Source organism: Peromyscus californicus, unplaced genomic scaffold, assembly GCF_007827085.1.
Source record: "Peromyscus californicus insignis strain IS unplaced genomic scaffold, ASM782708v3 Scaffold_11__1_contigs__length_118956290, whole genome shotgun sequence".
Taxonomy (NCBI): Eukaryota; Metazoa; Chordata; class Mammalia; order Rodentia; family Cricetidae; genus Peromyscus; species Peromyscus californicus.
The window spans coordinates 42,158,396-42,179,499 of NW_026294402.1; the positions used below are offsets into that span (position 1 = coordinate 42,158,396).

Here is a 21,104-nt window from a genome sequence, read left to right on the forward strand (position 1 = left end):
GATCTTACTTTGCTCTAGCCCACTGCCACTGCACTTTTTGTGGTCTTCCAGAAGTCTCTGAGTTTAAACATTTCAATTACAATTTCAATTATGTAAATCCATTTAGTTACTTTCCCTCTTAATTGTTGATGATGGGGGTGGGCAAAGGGGGTTGTTTATATCTCTGCTGCTGATTGAATTGCTTAGGGGATTTGGATGATGCCCTGGGATTTTTCAGAGGCATGACAGCCTTAGATATTTGAAGTTCAGATGGTTGTAGGGGTGCAAAGCTTTTTTCCTTCCTCTTCCCAACACCACAGGCAGCCAGATGTCAAAATGGTTGAATTTGCAATTGACTTGGGAGGAATTTCGAAGATAAAAGAAATATACATAATATATTTGAATAAAAATAATGTTATTATTTAGGTTTCGAATATATCTGAAGTATTGTTATACAAGGCTGAAAAGAAAGAAACTAAGGAAATAATCATTTTATGGGGTCCCTAGGCACAGATTGCCATGACCAGCAACACAATACTACCGTCATGTTAGGTAAATAACACTGTTGGGCTTGGGGAGATGAGCTTGATATATGTTGTCTCCCGCAGGCAAATCGGAGGTGGAAGAGTGGTCGGACATGTACACTGTGACCAGTCAGCTGATGCTGAAGGTGCACAAGGAGGATGATGGGGTCCCAGTGATCTGCCAGGTGGAGCACCCTGCAGTCACTGGGAACCTGCAGACCCAGCGCTATCTGGAAGTGCAGTGTGAGTAGCAAAGCATCTTGTTTTGAGGCCAGTGCTTAAAAGCTCCTCAGAAGTCGTTCATTGGAAGCATATATACATTTTACATGGTGTCGATGGTGTTGTCTTGGTAGAAAGATAATCTAAGAATCATTTTGCTGAAATGCTACTCTATTATCAAGTGCCAATGAGAATGTGAAGATATTATAGCTAACTCTAACGTGAAGCTAAAATAATGCCAATCTGCTTTAGCATATGACTTAAAATCAGCTTCTTTCACTGTTGACTGTCGTCATTCCTAGGCCAACTAAGTCAAGTGATTCTCCTTCCTCTTCTAATCCATCAGAGACACTGGATATTTATGTTTTTATTCCCGCTTCATACCAACATTTGGTTCTAAATTACATGTTCTCTTCTATTTAGCCTTAGTTAGAATGAAGAGTTGAAAGTTAGACTCTTTGGACTGGCACCATGTTGTGATGGCTTCATCCATAATGCCACACTGTAGTGAGTGAGACTGTCCCTAACCATTCCCTATAAACCAAAGAGGTTCTCCTCCAAATCCTTTTGTTTTAGATACAGGGTGGGGGTTAGGGGGTGGGCATGCTTCTTTCTGTCCAAAGCCATACTCCAACCAAGGTTGTGACCAAGTTGCCATCTTCTCTCACTTTTCCTCAAAAGACTTTTCCCATAGTCTGTTCTCTGGAAAGTCCCAGGATACAGTGGAATATGTGTAGTGGACAGTTTCTCAAGGGTTTTGGGGGAGAGCAGTGATTAGAGATCTGATGGAAGAAATACATTAGCAGCTCTGGGAATTCTTGTGTTCGTGTCCCAGGGCCACTGAAAAAAAAAATGACAGCACCACAGACCTGGCCTAAAACCACAGAAATTCACTCACAATTCTAGGTGCCGAAGGATCAAAATCAAGGTCTCAGTTGGACCACCTTCCCTTCAGAGGCTATAGAGAAGGTCCTTTCCTGCTTCTTCCAGGGCAAGTACTCTGGGCGTTCCCCCAAGGGCTTAGGGCTTCATAGCCACAGCCATCTCTCAGGGTGTGGTTTCCTCTTTGTGTGCCCTATAGGGACACACTGTCACTGAATTTAGCGTCTACCCAGATAATCCAGAGTAGTCTCATCTTGAGATACTTAAGATTACATATAAAGAAATTCTTTTTCCAAATTAGACCATATTCACAGGTTCTTGGGGTTTGGATTTGCCTTTGGAAGCCATTTTTTAGCTGATACATTCCTTATTGTCTGTTTAAATTGTCCAAGTAGTACAAGATGTAGGGGGAGTTATGAACTTGCTCATAAGAAACCATCTTGTCCCAACCTCGTCTTACCATAGGAGCATGGCTCAATTTACATTAGAGAATGCAGGTTTTTCTTGTTAATTCATTTCCTCTGCTTCATTATATAGCTTCATTATGAGCATCATGCTTATAATTTTCATATCACTAAAACTATTGTGGTGTAATGTCCCTATAATGGGAAAACAGAAATGATCAGATATTATCTAAATTGGCAGATACTAGATTTCTTGTGACTTTGTTAATATGTAATTCATTTAAGCAAACTTAATATCCATTAACGTTCCTTGTAGGGGCCCATTAGCTTTAATAATACATTAGCTCCTTTGTGAGTCCTGAGTGGATATCCACCCAGTTTCCACCCCTAAACCCTTTAAGTAGTTTCCCGGAGTATCTTTTAAATAGAGTGTAGCCCCTCCCACCTACAAAATTACACTCACTGCCAAATGCAGAATATTTCAAGGAGTACACCTCCTACCCCTGGAAAATGTGATAATGATTCCTAGCCTTGTTTTCATTTTCTATAGATTCAAGAGGGATTTGTCCTTCCAAGAAAATGAATACAACTCCGTATCCGAATCCATTTGGCTCCAATCTAACAAAGTACTGTGGGCTCCTCCCTTCAGGAAAGTGACTGCAACACCTTCAAAAATGAGTTTGCAGCTACTGATCATTTCAAACCTTTACCATGGCAGCCTTTTGTAGTCAACTCTCTTCCTCCCTCAACTTAAGTTATATAAACAATATATTCTTGATGCTTTTTAAAAACTATATATGTAGGTGAAAAAACATCTTGTAAAAAGGTTAAGAATTACAGAGCTTTATGTAATTCTGAAAGGGACTTGGGGATCTGGTTTGTAATCTTAGTTAAGGCTCTGCGAACTTAAGAAAGTCACCTGGCTCTTCAGTTAATGTGTATCATTCCATTCCCAGAGCTGTGTTGACCCTCATGACATCAGCCCAGAAGTCTTCAATATCTTCAAACATAGTTGGGGTTCTCTGCATCATTCCCAACCAACTTGAGTCTGCTTAAACACCAGTAGCTCTTCCATACCAAAGGACTCCTATCTCCGAGTCTGAGGCTCAGGTGCTCTAGACCCTAAGTCCAGCTGTTAACCAGTGGGCCAGCTCGGCTTCATTCCTTCTTAGAAGTCCTGCAGTCTCTGCAGACAGGCATCTTGATGCCCTGGAGAAAAGGGACAGGATTCTGAGAACAGTTGCTCCAATAACAGTCTGTATAGACACTGAACTCTTGTGGACACCCACGTGGAATAACAGTACACTTCTCCCCCCTCTATTTTTAAATTGATTCAAATCCCTGAAGTTACCACCCTTATGGGGTCACTGACCCCTAAAAAGTCCTTTGATAGCAATAAACCTGGGAAGGGAATAAAATCATTCACCACATTTTGCTTGTAATATAAAGAGTTCATTTACCCATTAGAGTTTTGCTAATTTCTTCAACCATTGATAAGACCTATTTTCCACTTTATTGCTTTAACTTAACAGATCTGTGTATTAATAGCTGTAAAAATATGTATTTTATTTATTATATGTTCACATATAAAAATTCTAAATACATCTTTTTTTTTAATGACCTCTCCTTTGTAAACTAAGATTTCTTCAGACTATCATCAGGGATCAACAGTTACCGAATCCCTTCACAGTCCTTATATTCTACCCCAAGTAGATAAGACCTGCGCAGAGCAAATAGATCTGCATATTGTTAAATATCCCCGGTTGCTTTCACCTTGGCCAGTTTTGGACAATGAAGATTTGTGGGATGACCCCTCTGCCCCTTCTAAGATAAATGAACGTCAACCAGGACATGAGCAGGACTAAGTGACTGATGGTAGAATTCCGTACAAGTTAGGTCCTGTTTTACAAATGACGTTCAGGAAAATGAAATGACAACCTTCACTCTATGCCATTGAATATCTGACTTGAAGGATGACAGAGGAAGGAGCTGAAATAAAAAGAAAAGAAGTGGAGTACTTCTCCTCTTAAGCTAAGTGTCTCTATGTAGCATAGTGGACAAGGTTTGAACTACAGCTTGGCATTGCTTTTGTCTTATGGATTCAAGTCCTAATTAATTGAACCAGTATTTTGTAGTGTTTGTTTGTTAGTACCTCTATTTGTGGTACCAGGAGAAATTGTTGTGCCCAATTATGTGAAAAATCAGCCAGATGTGTATGCTGTCATACTTTTAATAACCCTTAAATTTTGGTGAGTACAGATATTAATTGTGTAGTATGCATTGAAGTGATTAACATCAATGTAATTTATCATCTGGAGATTTCTGAACATAAATAAATGAGTTGTTTTGTTCAGCAAGGTGTTGACCCCTCCAGAATCAGTGAATTAAAGCCCCCCTTCCTCTTTTTTATTATAAATATGAAAGGCACCACAATCAGCCAAGTGTTCAGTTATTTGATTTTCTGGGGCATTAGCCGCTCTTGTTTGTGACATTTCCCTGTTGGGTGCTCGTTTGCAAGCTCATTAATAAGGTTTTCTCATAGGAACATTGCTAGGAATGAAGACCATACAGTAGGGCTCCTAGTTTGCTAGCTTTCATTCCGAGACCCAGCAAGAGTACAGCAGCATGCAGCTAAATGTTTAAAACAGAAAATAATTATGTTGGCAAGGTGGAATTCAGAGCTCTGCTTCCTTAGATGTTGTGCAGAGAACAGTTGTGCCTTTTAAATATGCTGAGCTATATGACCCTAAAGTCTTTCTGCACCTTTTTTTTCCTCCCCCGTCTTGCAAACTCTGTATAGGTGTGTTGCCCAGATTTACACCATGGTTGATTAGAGTGTGATATGGTCGTAGCAGGGTTAGTAGAGCATCAGATCTGAGGGAGTGCACCCTTGTCGAATAACAGCCTGTTTAAACGAGACCAGTTCACTGTCTGCGTGCTAAAAGAAAACTATCTAAATAGCATCAAGGTTGGCAACACATTGCGACATAAACTGGGAATTCAAAAGGAAGCTGTGACCCTCAGTATGGAATTCAGAGCGCTGTGAGAAGGGAAGAAAGCCCTGCTCTGGCCGCACAAGAGAGCGGGAGCCGGAGTGAGTGCTGCCTGGCTTTCATCTCCCCTGCCGTAGTCTTGCTCTGCAGAATGTTTTGTAAGACATCCTCATTTTGTTCAGGTTTTGTGCATGTGTGCATTTGTAAAAAGAGAAACAAATTAAGAGCTGAGTCTAGAAAGAGAAAATGAAACGAAGCTAGAAGCTGGTATTGGAGCCCTTCCCCTGCCCAGTTCTCACCTGACAGTTCATCGTGTATGTGGGCATCATTCTGAAAATGAGTTTTATTGACTGGATGTAGGTAGCTATTTTATAAATCCATATTCCCATCCATCCATGGTCTAGAGAAGGATGGGTGGTATTTGGTTTTTGGAATTTTTTTCCCCATTCCCTCAACTGGAGGAAAATTGGGCATTGAGGGGATGATCAAAATTTGTTCTTTATCTGTGACAAAATGAATGTTTCTGTGATATTGATAGCACCCTGTGGTGATGGAGGATGAAAAACCTGGAAATTGGAAAATCTTTCCTGTTTGGACTGGAGGATAAAACTTCCCAGAGCAGCTGCTCGGCTCTACCCCACTCTCCCAGGTTAATCCTGCTCCCAGGTTGTATTCTTCAAGTCAAAACAGCTGTGTTTCAGATTGGACCTGTTGCTGCTATCTCTAGACTGTATCCAACAGGATCCAATATATGTATCAGTGAGCTGGGTTCCAGAGAGGTTATGTCAGTGATTTTTTTTTGTTTGTTTGGGGTTTGTTTTTTTTGTTTGTTTGTTTTATGAGACAGGGTTTTTCTGTGTAGCTTTGGTACCTTTCCTGTAACTCACTCTGTAGCCCAGGCTGGCCTCGAACTCACAGAGATCTGCCTGCCTCTGCCTCCCGAGTGCTGGGATTAAAGGTGTGCACCACCACCGCCTGACCATGTCAGTGATTATTATTCCTTATGAGAAATCATCAAGGCAGAGGGACCCTAACTGAAGCACCAATTGTAATCTAGCAGGGACAGCTCCGAGTTCCTGGAGTTTCCTGTGGACTGTGAGTGGTACTGTCCACAGGAACAAGGCAAGCAGGAAGCTAATGACAACATTCAAGATGAGGGCGAGGTGAGGGTTGGGCAAGGTGTGAAGGATCTCTAAGGGAAAGGCCTTCTGTAGTTCCCCTCCAGAAACAAGCCAATGCTGCTGTCACTGAGCTGTGCTGATAAAGATGGCTGCGGTGTGGTGTGGACATCAGGTACTTACATAGTGAAACCCGCCCAATGTACATTCTTTGCTTAAAGGTTTTTAACTCAGGGTCAAGTTCTGATCCTGTGGAAGGTTAAATGATCATGACACTGGCCTGTAACATGTAAAAAGAACAGTCAAACAAAACCCCTTATGGTGTCCCCAAAGATGCCAGAGATGCCAGGTAACAGTGCCATGAAATTCAGATTCATCAGCCAGAAAACCTGGGCTGATCCTCAAATTTGGGGAGCTGGCTTGACCTTCAAAACAAACCCACAGATTTATTTTGGAGGTCTAAGATGGTTTATTCATACTGTTTACTATATGGTTTATTATCTCCTGTCTGGTTTATTATTACTGTTGTTACTATTATTTTAGTCTGTGGTCGAGCTAGGAAGAGAAGCCCTGACCTAATGCTTCTCAGCTTTCTAATGTCCTGCGTTGTTCACCTCTTCTACAGATACATTGTCAGATGTTTCCTGTGTGCCAGGTGCTGACACCTTTATAGTTGCCTGACATTTAAAAGCAAGACAAGCAGGGCGGCAGTGGTATATGCCTTTAATTTCAGCACCCGAGAGGCAGAGCCAGGTGGATCTCTGTGAGTTCGAGGGAGGCCTGGTCTACAGAGCGAGATCCAGGACAGGCACTGAAACTACACAGAGAAACCCTGTCTCGAAAAAGAAAAAAAAAAAAAGAAGAAAGAAAGAAAGAAAAAATAAAAACAAGACAAGAGGCCTGTAGAGATGGCTAGGGATTAAAAGCACTGACTTCTGTTCCAAAGGACCTGAGTTTGATTCCCAGCACCCACATGGCAGCTCACAACCATTGGTAACTCCAGTTCCAGGAGACCCAGCAAACACCCTTTTGTAGGCACCAGGCACACACATGGTGTACAGATGTACATGTAGGCAGCCAAACAAAAGCCCTCTCTTCTCAAAGAGTAGCACTCTTCAGTAATACTTGCTTCTGATCCTAAATATTTCCTCAACGCTATGGGGAAGCAAGCACTCTGTGAGTATGGACCCCATTGTCAACAGAACGATGTTCCTCAAGGGCATGGAGTAAAACTGGGTTCTGTTGAGTGAGCAGTAATTTTAACAACCACAAAACAAAACAAAACAAAACAAAACAAACGGTGCATCCTACAGGAGAAAGTGACTTTGTCCTGTGTTGCTAGTGCCCTCGGTTCCCACCCTGCCCCTAGCAGGGTCATTTCATCCTCGTCTTAATGTATTATAGCTCATCCCTCCTCAAAACATGTAACTAATTGTTTTAATCTGCCTTTTCTTTTCTTTTCCTTTTGTTTTGAGGCAAATATCTCACTCAATAACCTAGGCTTTCCTAGAAGTCACTCTGTGTAACTCAGGATGACCTCCAACTCATGGAAATCCTCCTGCCCCAGCCTCCCAGCTGCTGGGATTACAAGTAGGGAGTATAATTTTAAGTGCTGCAGTTTGTTCCATACTTGCAGGAGGTTGTCTCACCGTGAGAGCAAACAACCAGCCCTGAAAATGAGTGCCTTAGGACAGTAGAAAAGCAAGTGTTTACAAGCTGTCCTTTTTCCCTTCTCTGGGAGCTCTGTGGACCGGTCCCCAGCCAGGTGCGGTCTCCCTTTGTGCCCCGCAGTGCCCTCTTCTCATTACAAAGCTGTCTCCCCCAGCAGTTTAAACAACTGTATTGTAGGGCCTGATTTTTGCTTTGAGCTCAAACAGCTTCTAATACGAACCAAATCTCGGGTTAATCTTGGCATTGTTGTTCTACTCCAAACTGCAGTAATCCTCCATGATTGACAGACTCTCCTCCAGTCACCGCTTCCTGCAAGCTTGAGTGCACAGGGCCTGACCCAGACCCTCTCCTTGCCATGCTGGTAGCAGCAATATGGGTGCTGCCGAGTTCTCCCTGGGAGGACTTGAAAAGTGAGCCCTTGACCCATGGGCATCAAATCCCACACCCAGTGTGTTTCTGAACATTGGATGGAAATAAAGCAAGGAACTTGGAGATTTGCACTCAAGTCCTTGTAGTTATAGGTAGAGATTTTCATGCAAAACCCTTGGCCCTGGTTGTAGTAGGCATGTCAAAGAACATTTGGTGTTAGCATGCCCTGACTTAGAACTTTAAAGAAAATGAGAGGAAGTAGCAGGTGCCCCTGGGATAGATCTGCTAAGACATCAGGACACTCCCCCTGGCTTCAGCTCTTCTGCTCTCTGTTCCATGGGAAAGATGGCATCCCAGTTAAAGACCTGATGTGCTAGTGTTGGGTTTCAGAGAGGAGACTGCATTTTCATTTGCATAGGAAGTTGACATACAGGTTACAGAATCCTGAGTTTCATCTTCTAAGAAGATCACAGAACGTAGTGCAAGGTCAGACTGGCATGAAATCAATTGTAATCTGCCAGCACGCCATTCAGACCTCTTTAAGAGTTTTCTTTTTTATTTCCCCCTTTATAGAGAGGAAAGTACATTTAAAGAATGTCTCATCAAATCAGAATGTCTTCCTAAAATTATTTTTTTAATTGGTTGCTATTATAGTGTGCCCTATGACCTCCTGGTATATTAACCCTCTGTCCACCTTGGACTAATGAACAAATTTTGTCAGCTCTAGTGGTCTTGCTAAGTGTATTTGAGAGGGCTTAAAGAGTTACAGTATATTATGAAGCCCTCAGATCTTTCCACCTAATTGATTGGCTGTTGCTGATGCCATCTCTATGAGTGCAATGCCCCTTAAGTGCACAGGCCCAACTGTTTTTCTTACTTTTATATAGCAGTTCCATTTTATAATGACATTAAGCCATTCTGAGCAATATGTTGCTGGACAGTTACTGCCCGGGTAGAAAGTGTCATCTGGCTTTTAGCCTTGTGCCTAACGACACCAACCGAGGCGTAAAATGATTCCCCCAGAAATTGTGCAAGGCTTTACCTCATTACTTAAAGATAAATCTTAGAGTCTGGTTCTGTTTCAGAAAAGATTTGGTGAGTTATAACATTTGATTTATGTATGTAATTAAAATATGAATGATAAGCTCTGGCTCTTCAATCAGCCATCTGGATAGTTTGATATTTTGACATGTCTCTGTTGTAGCCAGGGCCTTTTGGGGGGCAATTTAATGCCCCTGATTCCTTGAGGCATTACTGAAATCCCCATGTTGCTGTCCCACCTGTTGAAAAGTCTTAAGTTCCTCAGTTAGGACATAGGAAGGGGAATAAAATTTGCCTTTAAGTTTCCTATCACCTCAGGGACAGGTCTTGGCACTCAGTCCTTCTGTTTGGTTTATAGGGTGTAAAGATAGCTCATCTGCCCCTGCTCAGATGATAAATACTGTGTGTGTCAATGATGTGAGCTTTTTCTGCCAGCCATTGGGGTAACTGGCAGCTGTGTCCATACCAAACATGGTAGAAACTTCTCCAGGTACCTGGGCTATACATTGAGAAAAGCAGTGATCGGAGCTCCTCAGGGTGTAGTTTTTGTGGCTTCAAATACAAATTTCAGGCATGGCAAGTCCTTCAGCTGCTCTTTCTGATTTATGTGTGTGATTGACAACTGGCAAGCAGCGCATTGGGAACATGTGTTAAAAAAAACAAAAGTTTAAAACAAACTTAATGATATCAAAGAGGCAGGGTGGGTTAGACGTTGCCACACTCTATTATTAACGGAAGTTGAACATGGGATGACCTGGACGGAGTACACTGTCCTGAAAATACACACTTGCTGTTTGCTTGTAAATTACACAGAGCAGGAAACAACAGAAATTTTGCACACAGACCGGCAAGCACATACTAGTAAGACAGACCACCAAGCATAGACCAGCAACTGCAGACCAACAAGCATGCTTCAGCAAACACATAGCAGCCAGCATAAACCAGCAAGCGCAGACCAGGAGACCAACAAGCATGCTTTGGCAAGCTCAGGCAGCCAGTGCAGATCAGCAGCCATTCTGTTCTCCTTAACTAGCAGGCTGAAGTCAGCAGTGCATGAAAATACCTAGCTCTTGTGGCTCACAGATCAACCTATAAGCAGATGTTACGCTGCTGCCTAGATTTGGGGCTCTCCCATTATGTCAGAAGTCCTCTAAGCAAGATTTCTTGGGTGCTGATAGGTTTCTCGGTGTGAACTATTAGACAGCTTATCTGTGTGTCATAACCTCCCATTTGTTTTTGTTTTTAAAAAACAGATTTCATCAAATAGCTGTATTTCAGGCAGAAGAACTTGTATCATTAAAAATAATAGACATACAGTACACCTCAAGGTTCTGTTTAGTCTAAGATAGGATCTAAAAGTGGGTGCCCAAGAGCCCTTGCTTCAGCCCCAGAGCAATGCTAGTTCAAGGTCACCCTGTTTATTCTATGCACATATTTCTGCCTTTCTCTAATAACATTTATCAGGATCCTTACCATTTTGCTTTGCCAGTAAGTCCAAGGGAGGGACTGTGTGACTTGCAGTGACCATCTGGAGCTTTTGTCAGCTTTATGTCCTCTGACAAGTGACATTGCTCCTCAGAAAGTACTACCAGTTCCCAGTGGGCAGTGCACACCAGTGGGTGTTCAAGGGGGCTCTCTTAAAAGGACCATAATGACCTGGATTCTCCATGACATAGCAAAAGGTATGTGATGGGATCGAGACTACAGATTCATCCGACAACAGCTGTCCTGGGTGATGACTCCCCTGCATGGCGTCCATAGCTGTGTGGGGGGTGAGGTTGGCAGAGCCCGGCCATAGTTCTGTCTTCTCTCTTATTCTATAGGATGAATACTAATGAGCTCACCACTACTTGTAAAAGGCCAAAGGGCTGTTGTTTAGGTGCTGTGATTGTGTGGGAAAGTAAAGCTATGGTAATTGTTTTGACCTTTCAGCCAACTGATGTCTTGCCCTCTCACACTTATTACTCTTGGGTCTGTTTCCAAAAACACACATTTACAGAGCCACAGAATTCAATGAGAAGCGTAGGAAAATATCTGATTCCACTCAGGTTCTATTTATAAATGTCTTTGTACATCTAGCCATGCTGATTGTAACTACTTCTGCTTCGCTGCCTTAGTCCCTGAACCCCCATCATTCATCTCTGATACCCACATGCCATCTCCCCAGCAGTCTCAGCTTTAAGCCACTGTTAACTTGTGTCATTTTCCTGAATGCACGATTGAATTAGAAAGCTATACTCAGCTTTAATTATGGACTGCCATTGAGAAATGTACTTTGGAATCGGAACTCTGCCCCACTCTTCAGTCTGTAGGGCTATCTGGTATTATATTGTCTCTGTGACCTCCAACTAGCTGTGTCGTTTATGGGTACCAAAGTTGTCATCCCTAAAATTCTTGTTTATTCCATGACGGGGAATGTTTCCTCAGATAATGGGCTCCGGGTGAATGTCAGTCCCCTTTTCCTCTTCTATGTTTATATCAGGATGGTTTCATTTGGGGCCACCCATCTCTCCACATCTTTTCTTCATAAAGCTGTTGGAGTGGAATTCAGGAAACAATTTGATAGCAAGAGCATAGAAGAGACAACTTGTTAATATGCAGTGTCAAAACACATTGTCACATGGTGTTATGTGATATACGATAAAATGTATCAATTCTGAGCACCACAAATATCTGCAGCTTCACCTCAGCATGAAGGCAAATGAGTTTCCCTTAGCTTGACTGAGTTTGGAGATAAAGTTCAATGTAACAAAATGTATTTCACAGGGATTGTTTGATGTGGCACAGTTGGCTTATGAATCTCTTATCTATTCAAGGTTCACTCCTTAGAGTTATTAGTCAATTTAATTTGAACAAATGCCAGGATTACTAACTAATTAGAAGGATGTTGCTGAAGGCACATGGATGGGAAGAAAGTAAGTACTGGCCGTATGGGGTTTGTGGCAGTATGCAGGTCTCATCTACCTGGTGCTGTTGTTTGCTAAACATCACACTTTGTGTCATTGTCACACAGATAAGCCACAAGTGCATATCCAGATGACTTACCCTCTACAAGGCCTGACCCGGGAAGGGGATGCGCTTGAGTTGACGTGTGAAGCCATCGGGAAACCCCAGTAAGTTCTGAAGGCTAACGTTGGCAGAGGGTCATGAGCGGTAAATGTCACAACATGAAGCTGTGCATTCCCAACTCATTGGCCTGTCACCTGTCTCCTGCTGTAAAAAGGATGGATGATTTTTCAGAAAACAAAGAATATTCAATGAGAGGGAAATAAATACCTGATTCTCAATGGTCAGGAATGGGAGGAAAATGCCAGCTAAAACTGAAATCCTGGCAAATTCTGTTTTATGATTGTCAACAGGCTGGTCAGGGCTATTTTCTCTTACATAAAATTTCAACATACTAGGGCTGGAAAGATGGCTCAGCAGTTAAGAGCCCCCACTGCTAGTGCAGAGGATCCAAGTTTGGTTCCCAGCATCCATATCTGGTGGCAAATCCCTCTAGCTCCAGGGTCCCAGCACCCTCTTCTGGCCTCCACAGATACCCACCTACACGTGCACACACACAAAGACACACATGGGTACACAGAAATAAAAATCATTTAAAATGTCAGAATACTCTCAATGCAATAGAATGTCTGCTAACAATGGTGTTCTTGCCAAGCTGGAAGGTGTTTAGGGCCAGATGTAGACAAAAAAAAAAAAAAAAAAAAAAAAAAATTGCTTCCAAGAAAAGAGCTGTACTTGACTGAGAAGCAGCTTTGTAAGTGGGGAGAGATACTGTCCTCAAGGAGAATGTGACTGTCGCTGCCAAGGAGGAGGAGGGGAGAGCTGACAGACTCTCATGTTGCTGAGGAGGGTGATGGAAAGGCTCTGTTTACCTCTGCCCAATAATCCAGCATGAATCAGAAGAGTGGTGGGGATCACCACTAACATGGCAAACAAGCCTTGAGGCTGTGCTACTGCAGATAGCTCAGAGTTTACTGAGAGCAGAAGGAAGAAGGGAGCAGTTTTTCATCTTTCTAGTAAAATAAAGTGTTTTTAACTCTTTGAGAGGATAAAACAAACAAAAGCGCAGTCCACTGAATCATAAAATGGAAGGACAGGTCAAGTTGGGATTAAGGGCTAAAACTTTGAGCAGTACTTAATGGGAAAAGCAGCAATGAGCTCCCTCTGCTGTCCCTGTGGCATGATTTCTTCTGTCCCCTCAGTTCGGGTAAGCAGTATCTTCACAATTTTCCTATGGAGACCACGGAGCATCTTAACAGTACTTCCTTCTACATCCTCAGAGAGAGCTCACCCTGTGCTAGTTAAGGAGCCAAGAGGACATTGTGTTAGGGAGGAACCTGGCTATGGCTAGCTAGTCCCTTCTCCTTCTTCCACCGCCCTGTATACATGGGCTAGTTAGCCTCCCCTCTGCCTGAGGAGGTAGTTATAAAGATGACCTTTAGAGGAAGGGGGATCTGGTCCTTTTTTGCTTCTTTTCTGGTGTTGTTGGGTCATTTGATCCCAGCTTTGACAAAGCAGTCTTTTTCTCTTTTAAGCCCTTCAAAAAGATTCAGATCTTTCCTTTTATAAAGTGATTTATGCCCTAATTAGCAGTTTCCCTTGTCTCCCAAACAACCCCATGGACCAAGGGAAAACACTTTTCATGGGCCTCTGACTGTTGACGGCACTTGTATTTCAACCACATCAGTTACATTTGTACTGTTGGGCTTGCTAACCTGTATTTTGTTTCTGTATATTTTTTTCTCCTGAAGAAGGTACTGTGTTCGATTGCATGTACCACAGGGACAGTAAATTACATGTTTCCTTCAGGACATTTTTGCCAGAGAGGGTATTTGTTTGTTCCTCTCAAATTGGAAAGGGTATGTGGTTGTGTGAACAAGCAGGCATTACTCTGTAGCAATCCCTCCTTGCATATTACCTATTTATTTTCTCAAGAAATTGCATACAATAAAAATGGTAATTTAACTTGCCATTATATATTGTGAATATTCTCAGTGCTTACCCCCACTGATTGTTTCAACTGTCAAGCAGCAGGGCGTGAGGTCTGATTGCCAGGCAGCCCCATTTGCTACTGCCTACAAGGAGGACATATGCAGTACTAACTTGTAAATAATTTACTGCATTGTGATGACAAACCACGTGTAATTAAATAAAAATTGCAACTTCACATCCCATTTGAACATTGGAATGCTACTTGGCAGGCCTAACTTGGGTATCCGTTCGTCATTTATGCCTGGGTCTCTGCGCATGTCACTGCTCCTAGAGGGAGTGGCAGGGACTGAAAGACAATTGCTTGTAAGTTCAAACCCGTGTCATCCTTCCTTTCAAATAGAAGTTGGGGACTAACGGTACAACCTGGGGTATGTGCTTGCCCAGCACTCCTGAGGCCCTGGGTACTGTCTCCAGTATCACACACACTACACAAAAGAACATATTTTCAGATACACTCTTAGATATGCACTTGGTTTCTTAGGAGCATGAAAGAACCACCTTGAAGAACACAGGTTTCAAGTTCAGTGAGTGAAAGGCAGTTGGTGTCTATGCACGTTTCCCTCCAGAGCATCTTGTCAAATTTGCTTTTCCTTAATGGCTATCTTAAGATATGTGTGGTATTTATTTTAAGTCACTAAAACATATTTTTGATAAGCAAATTCCCTTGTTGGACCTAAAGAGTCTACATTGAGATATGTTCTTTCGTCATTAATTCAAGAACCAAATTCACTCATGGGGAAGGTCCAGCCATACCTGGGTCTAGACGAGCCAATACAGGGGGCCAATTACTGATCAGGGGCAGATAGACAAGGTGGACAGGGCCATCCAGTGGCATCCCAGGTGGGGAGAGTCAGACTAAAGAGAGAGGAAGTGATTGCATCTTTCCAGAATCAAAGGTAGCTTTTCCAAAAACAGATCAACGTAAAGCTCTGTTGAAGCCCAGGCTGATGGCACAGGTCTGTAATCCCAGCTGCTCTGGAAGCAGAGTCAGGAGACTCACTGCCATTTCAAGGGCAGCCTGGTCTACACACCCAAGTTCTGGACCAGCTAGGGCAACCTTGAGAGCCAATGGCAATTAAGGAAGGCTGTTGATATAGCCTAGTGGTAGGGCCAGCATGGTCGGTGCCCATCAGAGAAAGGAAGGGAGATGAGGGGGCTGCTCGGATGTCAAGGTCCATTTTAACTCCCAAGCGGCTTCTGAGCAAGCAAACATTTGGTGTGTTAGTAACCATTAGGTTGTTGCATGCACCACTAGCCAAGACCTTGCTTTTTTTTCCTCTCTAATTAACGAGATGATTAACAATGTGTGAGCTCTGTCCTGGCTGAATTGGTGTGAAACCACACAGCAGGGCATGTGAGTTGGGCACGTTGGGTTATTTGCTCACTTACTGAAGATGAATTGGAACTAAAACTCCCACTTACCAAGTCTTGAAGATTTCTAAACACCTGATTATGTTTTTTAAAATAATATTCCAAGCATACGTTTGGCCACTGCATGATCTTCATTCTATGAACTTCACATCTCTTCAGTGGGTCCGGTTAACTGCATCGCCCTGCCCCACATGTTATTAGTTGGCTGCACACGTGAGAAACTGGATACAGATACCTGAGTGGGGAATGACCCTGTCTTTCTTGCCTTTGCTCTGCAGGCCTGTGATGGTAACTTGGGTGAGAGTCGATGACGAAATGCCTCAACATGCCGTACTGTCCGGGCCAAACCTGTTCATCAATAACCTAAACAAAACAGATAACGGTACTTACCGTTGTGAGGCTTCTAACATAGTGGGGAAAGCTCATTCGGACTACATGCTGTATGTATACGGTACGTGAGAAGACGAAACACCTCCCTTCTTGCCCCTCTGCATGGAGCTACTGCCTGGGCTTCACCCCCAAAGCCTTTGGTCAAGTTGAAAACCAAAAAACCAGTTGGTGTCCTTCAGGAATTTAAAGAAGCCTGGCCTGAGGTGGACCCTGGTGGTCCCCACCTATGTGGACAGTGACTGTTCTTTTCTCTCTCTCTAATGGTGGGGGTTTCCCACAAGATCACAGTCTCTGCTCATGCTGAGTAGGAAGGCTGTCCTCAGGCACAGGCCATGGAGATTATGTTAGAAGTAATGTCTGAAAAATTCAACCTTACTAATTAGTGGCGTTCAGCTCAGAAAGTTTATTCCCAGTGGTTTTTTTTTCCTATGATGCCTAGGCTAGCCTTTCTCCCACTTTGATGAACATAACTATCTTATTTTCAACATGGAGCTATTAAATCCAGAAGACTGTGCAAGTCAGTAAACACTCAGAATAAATGTAAGGTCCTTGGTAGTTGCAGAGGCCACCTACACCTTCTGTTTTAGACACAAATGCCAACTTTATTTATTTATTTATTTATTTATTTTTTATTATTTTTTTTGTTTTGTTTTTCAAGACAGGGTTTCTCTGTGTAGCTTTGCGCCTTTCCTGGATCTCGCTCTGTAGACCAGGCTGGCCTCGAACTCACAAAGATCCGCCTGGCTCTGCCTCCCGAGTGCTGGGATTAAAGGCGTGCGCCACCACCGTCCAGCACAAATGCCAACTTTTAAAAAGATGTCATGTTTTCTTAACATCTTTCTACAAGGTTATTAAAGCATATTATCATAAATTTCACTTTGGAATCAGCAGATACACATTGAACACCTATGGTGCTGGGCATTTCCCATTCATATCTTGCTGCTGATTTTGTATATTGTGAATATCCTCTATTTAGTTGAGAAGTACACTCTCTTTATAGTTTTGTGGTATCAAATTGAATCTCTTCTGTCCAATTGAAGTCTCTTCATTTTATACTAAGAAAAAGTCATGCATTGGCCCAACATATGAGTAACCAGAGGCATCAAAATTCTAATGTTATAAATATTTGAATATGGGGGCCCCATTTCTGTCTTCATGATAGCTTTGTAAATATAGGCATTGACACATAAATTATACATATGGAATAATATTTACACTGTACTGTCTCAGAACCTGGGCACCCTCCCTATGAAGGAGAGGCATCTTTGAACAGAGAGAGGCATCCTTTGTGCTATACCTATATGAATATGAAATTATAATCTTTAGCCTATACCTGAGGGATTTTTTTTCCCTGTTAACACATAGTTCTCAACCTTCTTCATACTGCAACCCTTTAATACAGTTCCTCATGTTGTGGTGACCCCAACCATAAAATTATTTAGTTGCTAATTCATAACTGTAATTTTGCTACTGTTATGGATCATAATGTAAATATCTATTATGCAGCCCCAAAGGGGTCGAGACCCACAGATTGGGAACTGCTGCCTTAGCATAATATAAAACTAAAAGATCCTGTCAAATCCCTGCATTTGCAAGCCTCTAGAGTGTGCTGTCTTTGCATGCTGCCCAGTCTCATTAGTGGTCCATACCTAGCTACTGTTCTCAGTGGTTAAGGAAATCTACAAAAAAAAAAAAAAAAGGTTCTGCTGCAGAAGTGAGAAAGGGGCATGGGCACCCAGTTTCAGCTGGCGAGGTGCAGAGCAGCTCTGTTGCACTGTTTGGCAGAGATAGAAGATACTTTCCTCTCTGTGCTTTGCATGCACCCCTTCTACCCTAAGGTCTAAGCCTGATAGAAGTGCCCCTGACATTTGTGCCCAGGTTTATAGATATCAGTCTAGTTCTTTTTACAGGCTTCACATTCCAAAAAACAGTGAGCACTTTCTGCCCGTCTGTGACGCACTTCTCTGATTCAGAAGACCTCAAACAGTTCAACTGTACCTACTATTCCTACATCTCAAGATGAGAAGAAGAAACATTTTTGAGGCCTTGTTTGGCAAACATATTTGCATAATTTGGAAAATTAGCTTATAATGAGAATTTGTTGAGTGTTCCCTTCATGCTGTTTCTGGCATGGACAGTTTTAGACGATTTCATCCAATTTCCACAATAACACCGTGATCTGTGCTTATCTTTCACCCCATTCGACATGATCAAGTGAAGCTTAGAACCATCATACAACATGGCCTCGTTCACAGGGTCCCCAGATTGCCTTAGGGCCACCACACTGTCATCCCAAAACTCACTGCAAAGTTGATCTTTGCAGTTCCTCTTATTCATGGCTTTTCAAGAGACCAAGCCCCTCCAAAATGAGATTGGCCTTTTGAGATTAGCTCCCTGGACCATAGTGCATTATTTGAAAAGTAAGAATTGTAGGAACTCACCTACTTAGGCAAACATTCCTGTATACAGGCATATCCATGATCCATCCAACCTCCTAGGGATTCTGTTTCTTGGTCCCTGCTAGTAGCACCATTGGAATGGCAGGCTAGCATACTAAACCGAAGTATTGCTGGTCTAGTAACAAAACATTCTAACAATTTGGGCAGGGATAGGCAGATTGTCTTTCCAGAGCAATATACTGTGGTACTTAAGCACTTTTTAAAGTACTCTGTGAACTAAAAGTTGATACACTTCTAAAATATTTAATTCTCTGGATTAACTTCTCTCCTCAAAGCATCTGGCTGGTTAGAGCCTGAATCCCAGTTGGGTTTGTTCTTTTAGCATCCATGTTTCAAGCACAGCTCATTAGCTCCAGCTCTTTCTGTTTCTCCCTATGTTTGTTATAATGCTGTACATTGATTTCAGGGTCTCTGGCATACTGGGTAAGCACTCTCTGATGAGCTACATCCCAGCCCTCTGGTTTCTTAAATAGTGGCCTTGTGCTACCCTTCTTACTGAAAATGACCTCAGCAAGGATGTTTCACCTGATAATGGAATCTGATTCATTCAAGATTTCCTGAGCCAGGAAAGACAAGATTTGCCCAGCAGTGATGGAGATCACTGAACGTGTACCATTTTTACATATTGAGAGGTCCTGGTGACCTCTCCCTGACATTTGTCCTCTTGTTCATCTTGTCTGCCTTTTGGTTCATAACTATATCTTCGGATCACATTCACCCTCATTCTTACCGTGTTGCACACATCCTATGCTTTGTGCTATTGCGTTTAGAAGTGGTTTTGAAAATAGCATTAGAGTACAGTAGGGCAGGTCTTCCGAGTAGCAATATTGCTGTTCAGCAGCAATGCTATAAGTCAGACAAACAGAAAAACCACATTATGTGTCCCCTGGATGGGCAGGAGGCACTCTCTGGACAGTTTACTTGTAGCGGAAGGAGGCGGTGTCTCCCACTCTGGCTAGAGTCTCAGGGCACTCAGCTCACTTGTCTCTAGTTGGCACCTGTCATTGATGTAAATGTGTTCAAACAAGTTGCCCAATCACAAAAACAACTTTCTCACCTGTGGCTTCCATAAAACACACCAAAGGACAAGACTGAAATGATGCTCAGTCATTTCTTATCCTGTTCTTTTAAAAGAGTAATTTAAATTTTAAATTTCATCATTTCTACTTCTTAGAATGAGACTTTGCCTGGAGTCCTTTTTTTTTAGACTCATTGGAGGCTGCATTAAACAACAGTTTAATTTGCTTGTTTCCACATCTTCAAGGAGAAAAGCCTGGCACAAAGCAGAACCGTGTGCTGTTGGTCTTTCCTTATCAAGTTCATACAAGTCTGATTGTGTGAGAGAAGCAGTTGGTGGAGAAAATGAAAACCTTTGATTATTGATCAATGATAGGCATCATTTCATGCAGCCCTTGCAGCCAAGCCCAAAAGAGTCATTCCATCAACTCCCAGGAAGTTGTGCCAAACCCAGTAAAGGTGCAATATATAATTAAAGTTTTGATGTATTAATTAGACAATCCGAGAGCTCACTTGAAGATAAAAGGACACCAGATGTGTCAGGGAGAAAAAGTTGACGTGCTTTAGATAAAATTTAAAATCAAAAGCCTTCAAATCGTCCTCTGCTCTATTATAGCAGAATGATTGCTTAGTTCAAAGTCTTGCTGACAATTTAACTTATTCAGTTTGATCATCTGGGCTTAGATTTTTTTTTTCTTTTTTGCCCTTTCCTTATCCCCAAATAATTTTTGAGATGATAGAAGATACAGTGTATCAAGTACCAGACAGAGGCGTCCTCTCCGGCTCCTGGATTTGAGGGTCAAACTTCATTTATATTTAGCTCTCTTGTTTACAAGGTAGAAGATGTTCTTTCATTTTTATCATTGTGGTCCACTTAGGTCAAGCTTTTAACATGAGCAAAGGCAACTTATTAATATTTATAAGGTGTAAAAATTTATTGACTTTTTAAAAAAATAACATCTCAGTAAAATCTCACTTGCCTGGAACTTGGTCCTCAGTCCGTGGTGACATTCTCTCTTCTTTGTACTTATTATGGATACAGAAGTGGTTTTCCTTCCTGCTGGGATGTATTGATGGAGAATAATGAAGTTAGCATTTGCAGAGAGCATGTGTGCAGTGCCACGTTCATCCTTGGCTGATACAAGCCCTTTAAATGCAGCAGCTCCTTCAACTCTTTCCTCCCATCTGTGAAGTAGAAAGGGACAGCCATTGTGATTTCTTGGCACAGAGGTGACTTAGCCTTGCCTTTAAGATCTGGCGGGGTTAGGGGTTTTGTGTGTTTAGATTTTTTTTCTCACTTTTCTATTTCCCATTTCATTTGTACTCACTTCATGAATAAGAAAGCTGTTCTTCTTTTCTTAGCTCTTCCAACTGAGGCTTTGGGATGTAGTTTCAGACCTACGTCTCTGAGGGGAAGGAACTTGATGGTTTAAAGAAGGAAGCCATCCAACCAACATCTCAGTGTCTCCATGCCTTCGTTTGTCGTTACTGGTCATTGTTGTGTTCAGCATTGTGGGTTTGATTTTCCTTTTTTTTTTTATCCAGATCCCCCCACAACTATCCCTCCTCCCACAACAACCACCACCACTACCACCACCACCACCACCATCCTTACCATCATCACAGGTATGGTACCTTCATTGCCATTGGAAATGTCCTGAATGTATAT

The 21,104-nt window shown here is 42.3% G+C and overlaps 1 protein-coding gene across 10 annotated transcripts in view; it reads left to right on the forward strand.

Annotated features, from left to right (window-relative positions):
- Positions 1-21,104, forward strand: part of Cadm1 (cell adhesion molecule 1) — a 337,201-nt gene that overhangs the window by 272,486 nt on the left and 43,611 nt on the right. For 7 of the 10 annotated variants that reach the window (XM_052759320.1, XM_052759277.1, XM_052759291.1 and 4 more), the window contains 4 exons: positions 588-746; positions 12,214-12,313; positions 15,848-16,020; positions 20,981-21,061. In XM_052759320.1, coding sequence (XP_052615280.1) covers positions 588-746; positions 12,214-12,313; positions 15,848-16,020; positions 20,981-21,061 — 513 coding nt within the window. The remainder of the gene's footprint in view (positions 1-587; positions 747-12,213; positions 12,314-15,847; positions 16,021-20,980; positions 21,062-21,104) is intronic. The other 3 variants (XM_052759309.1, XM_052759349.1, XM_052759358.1) reach the window with 1 other exon arrangement.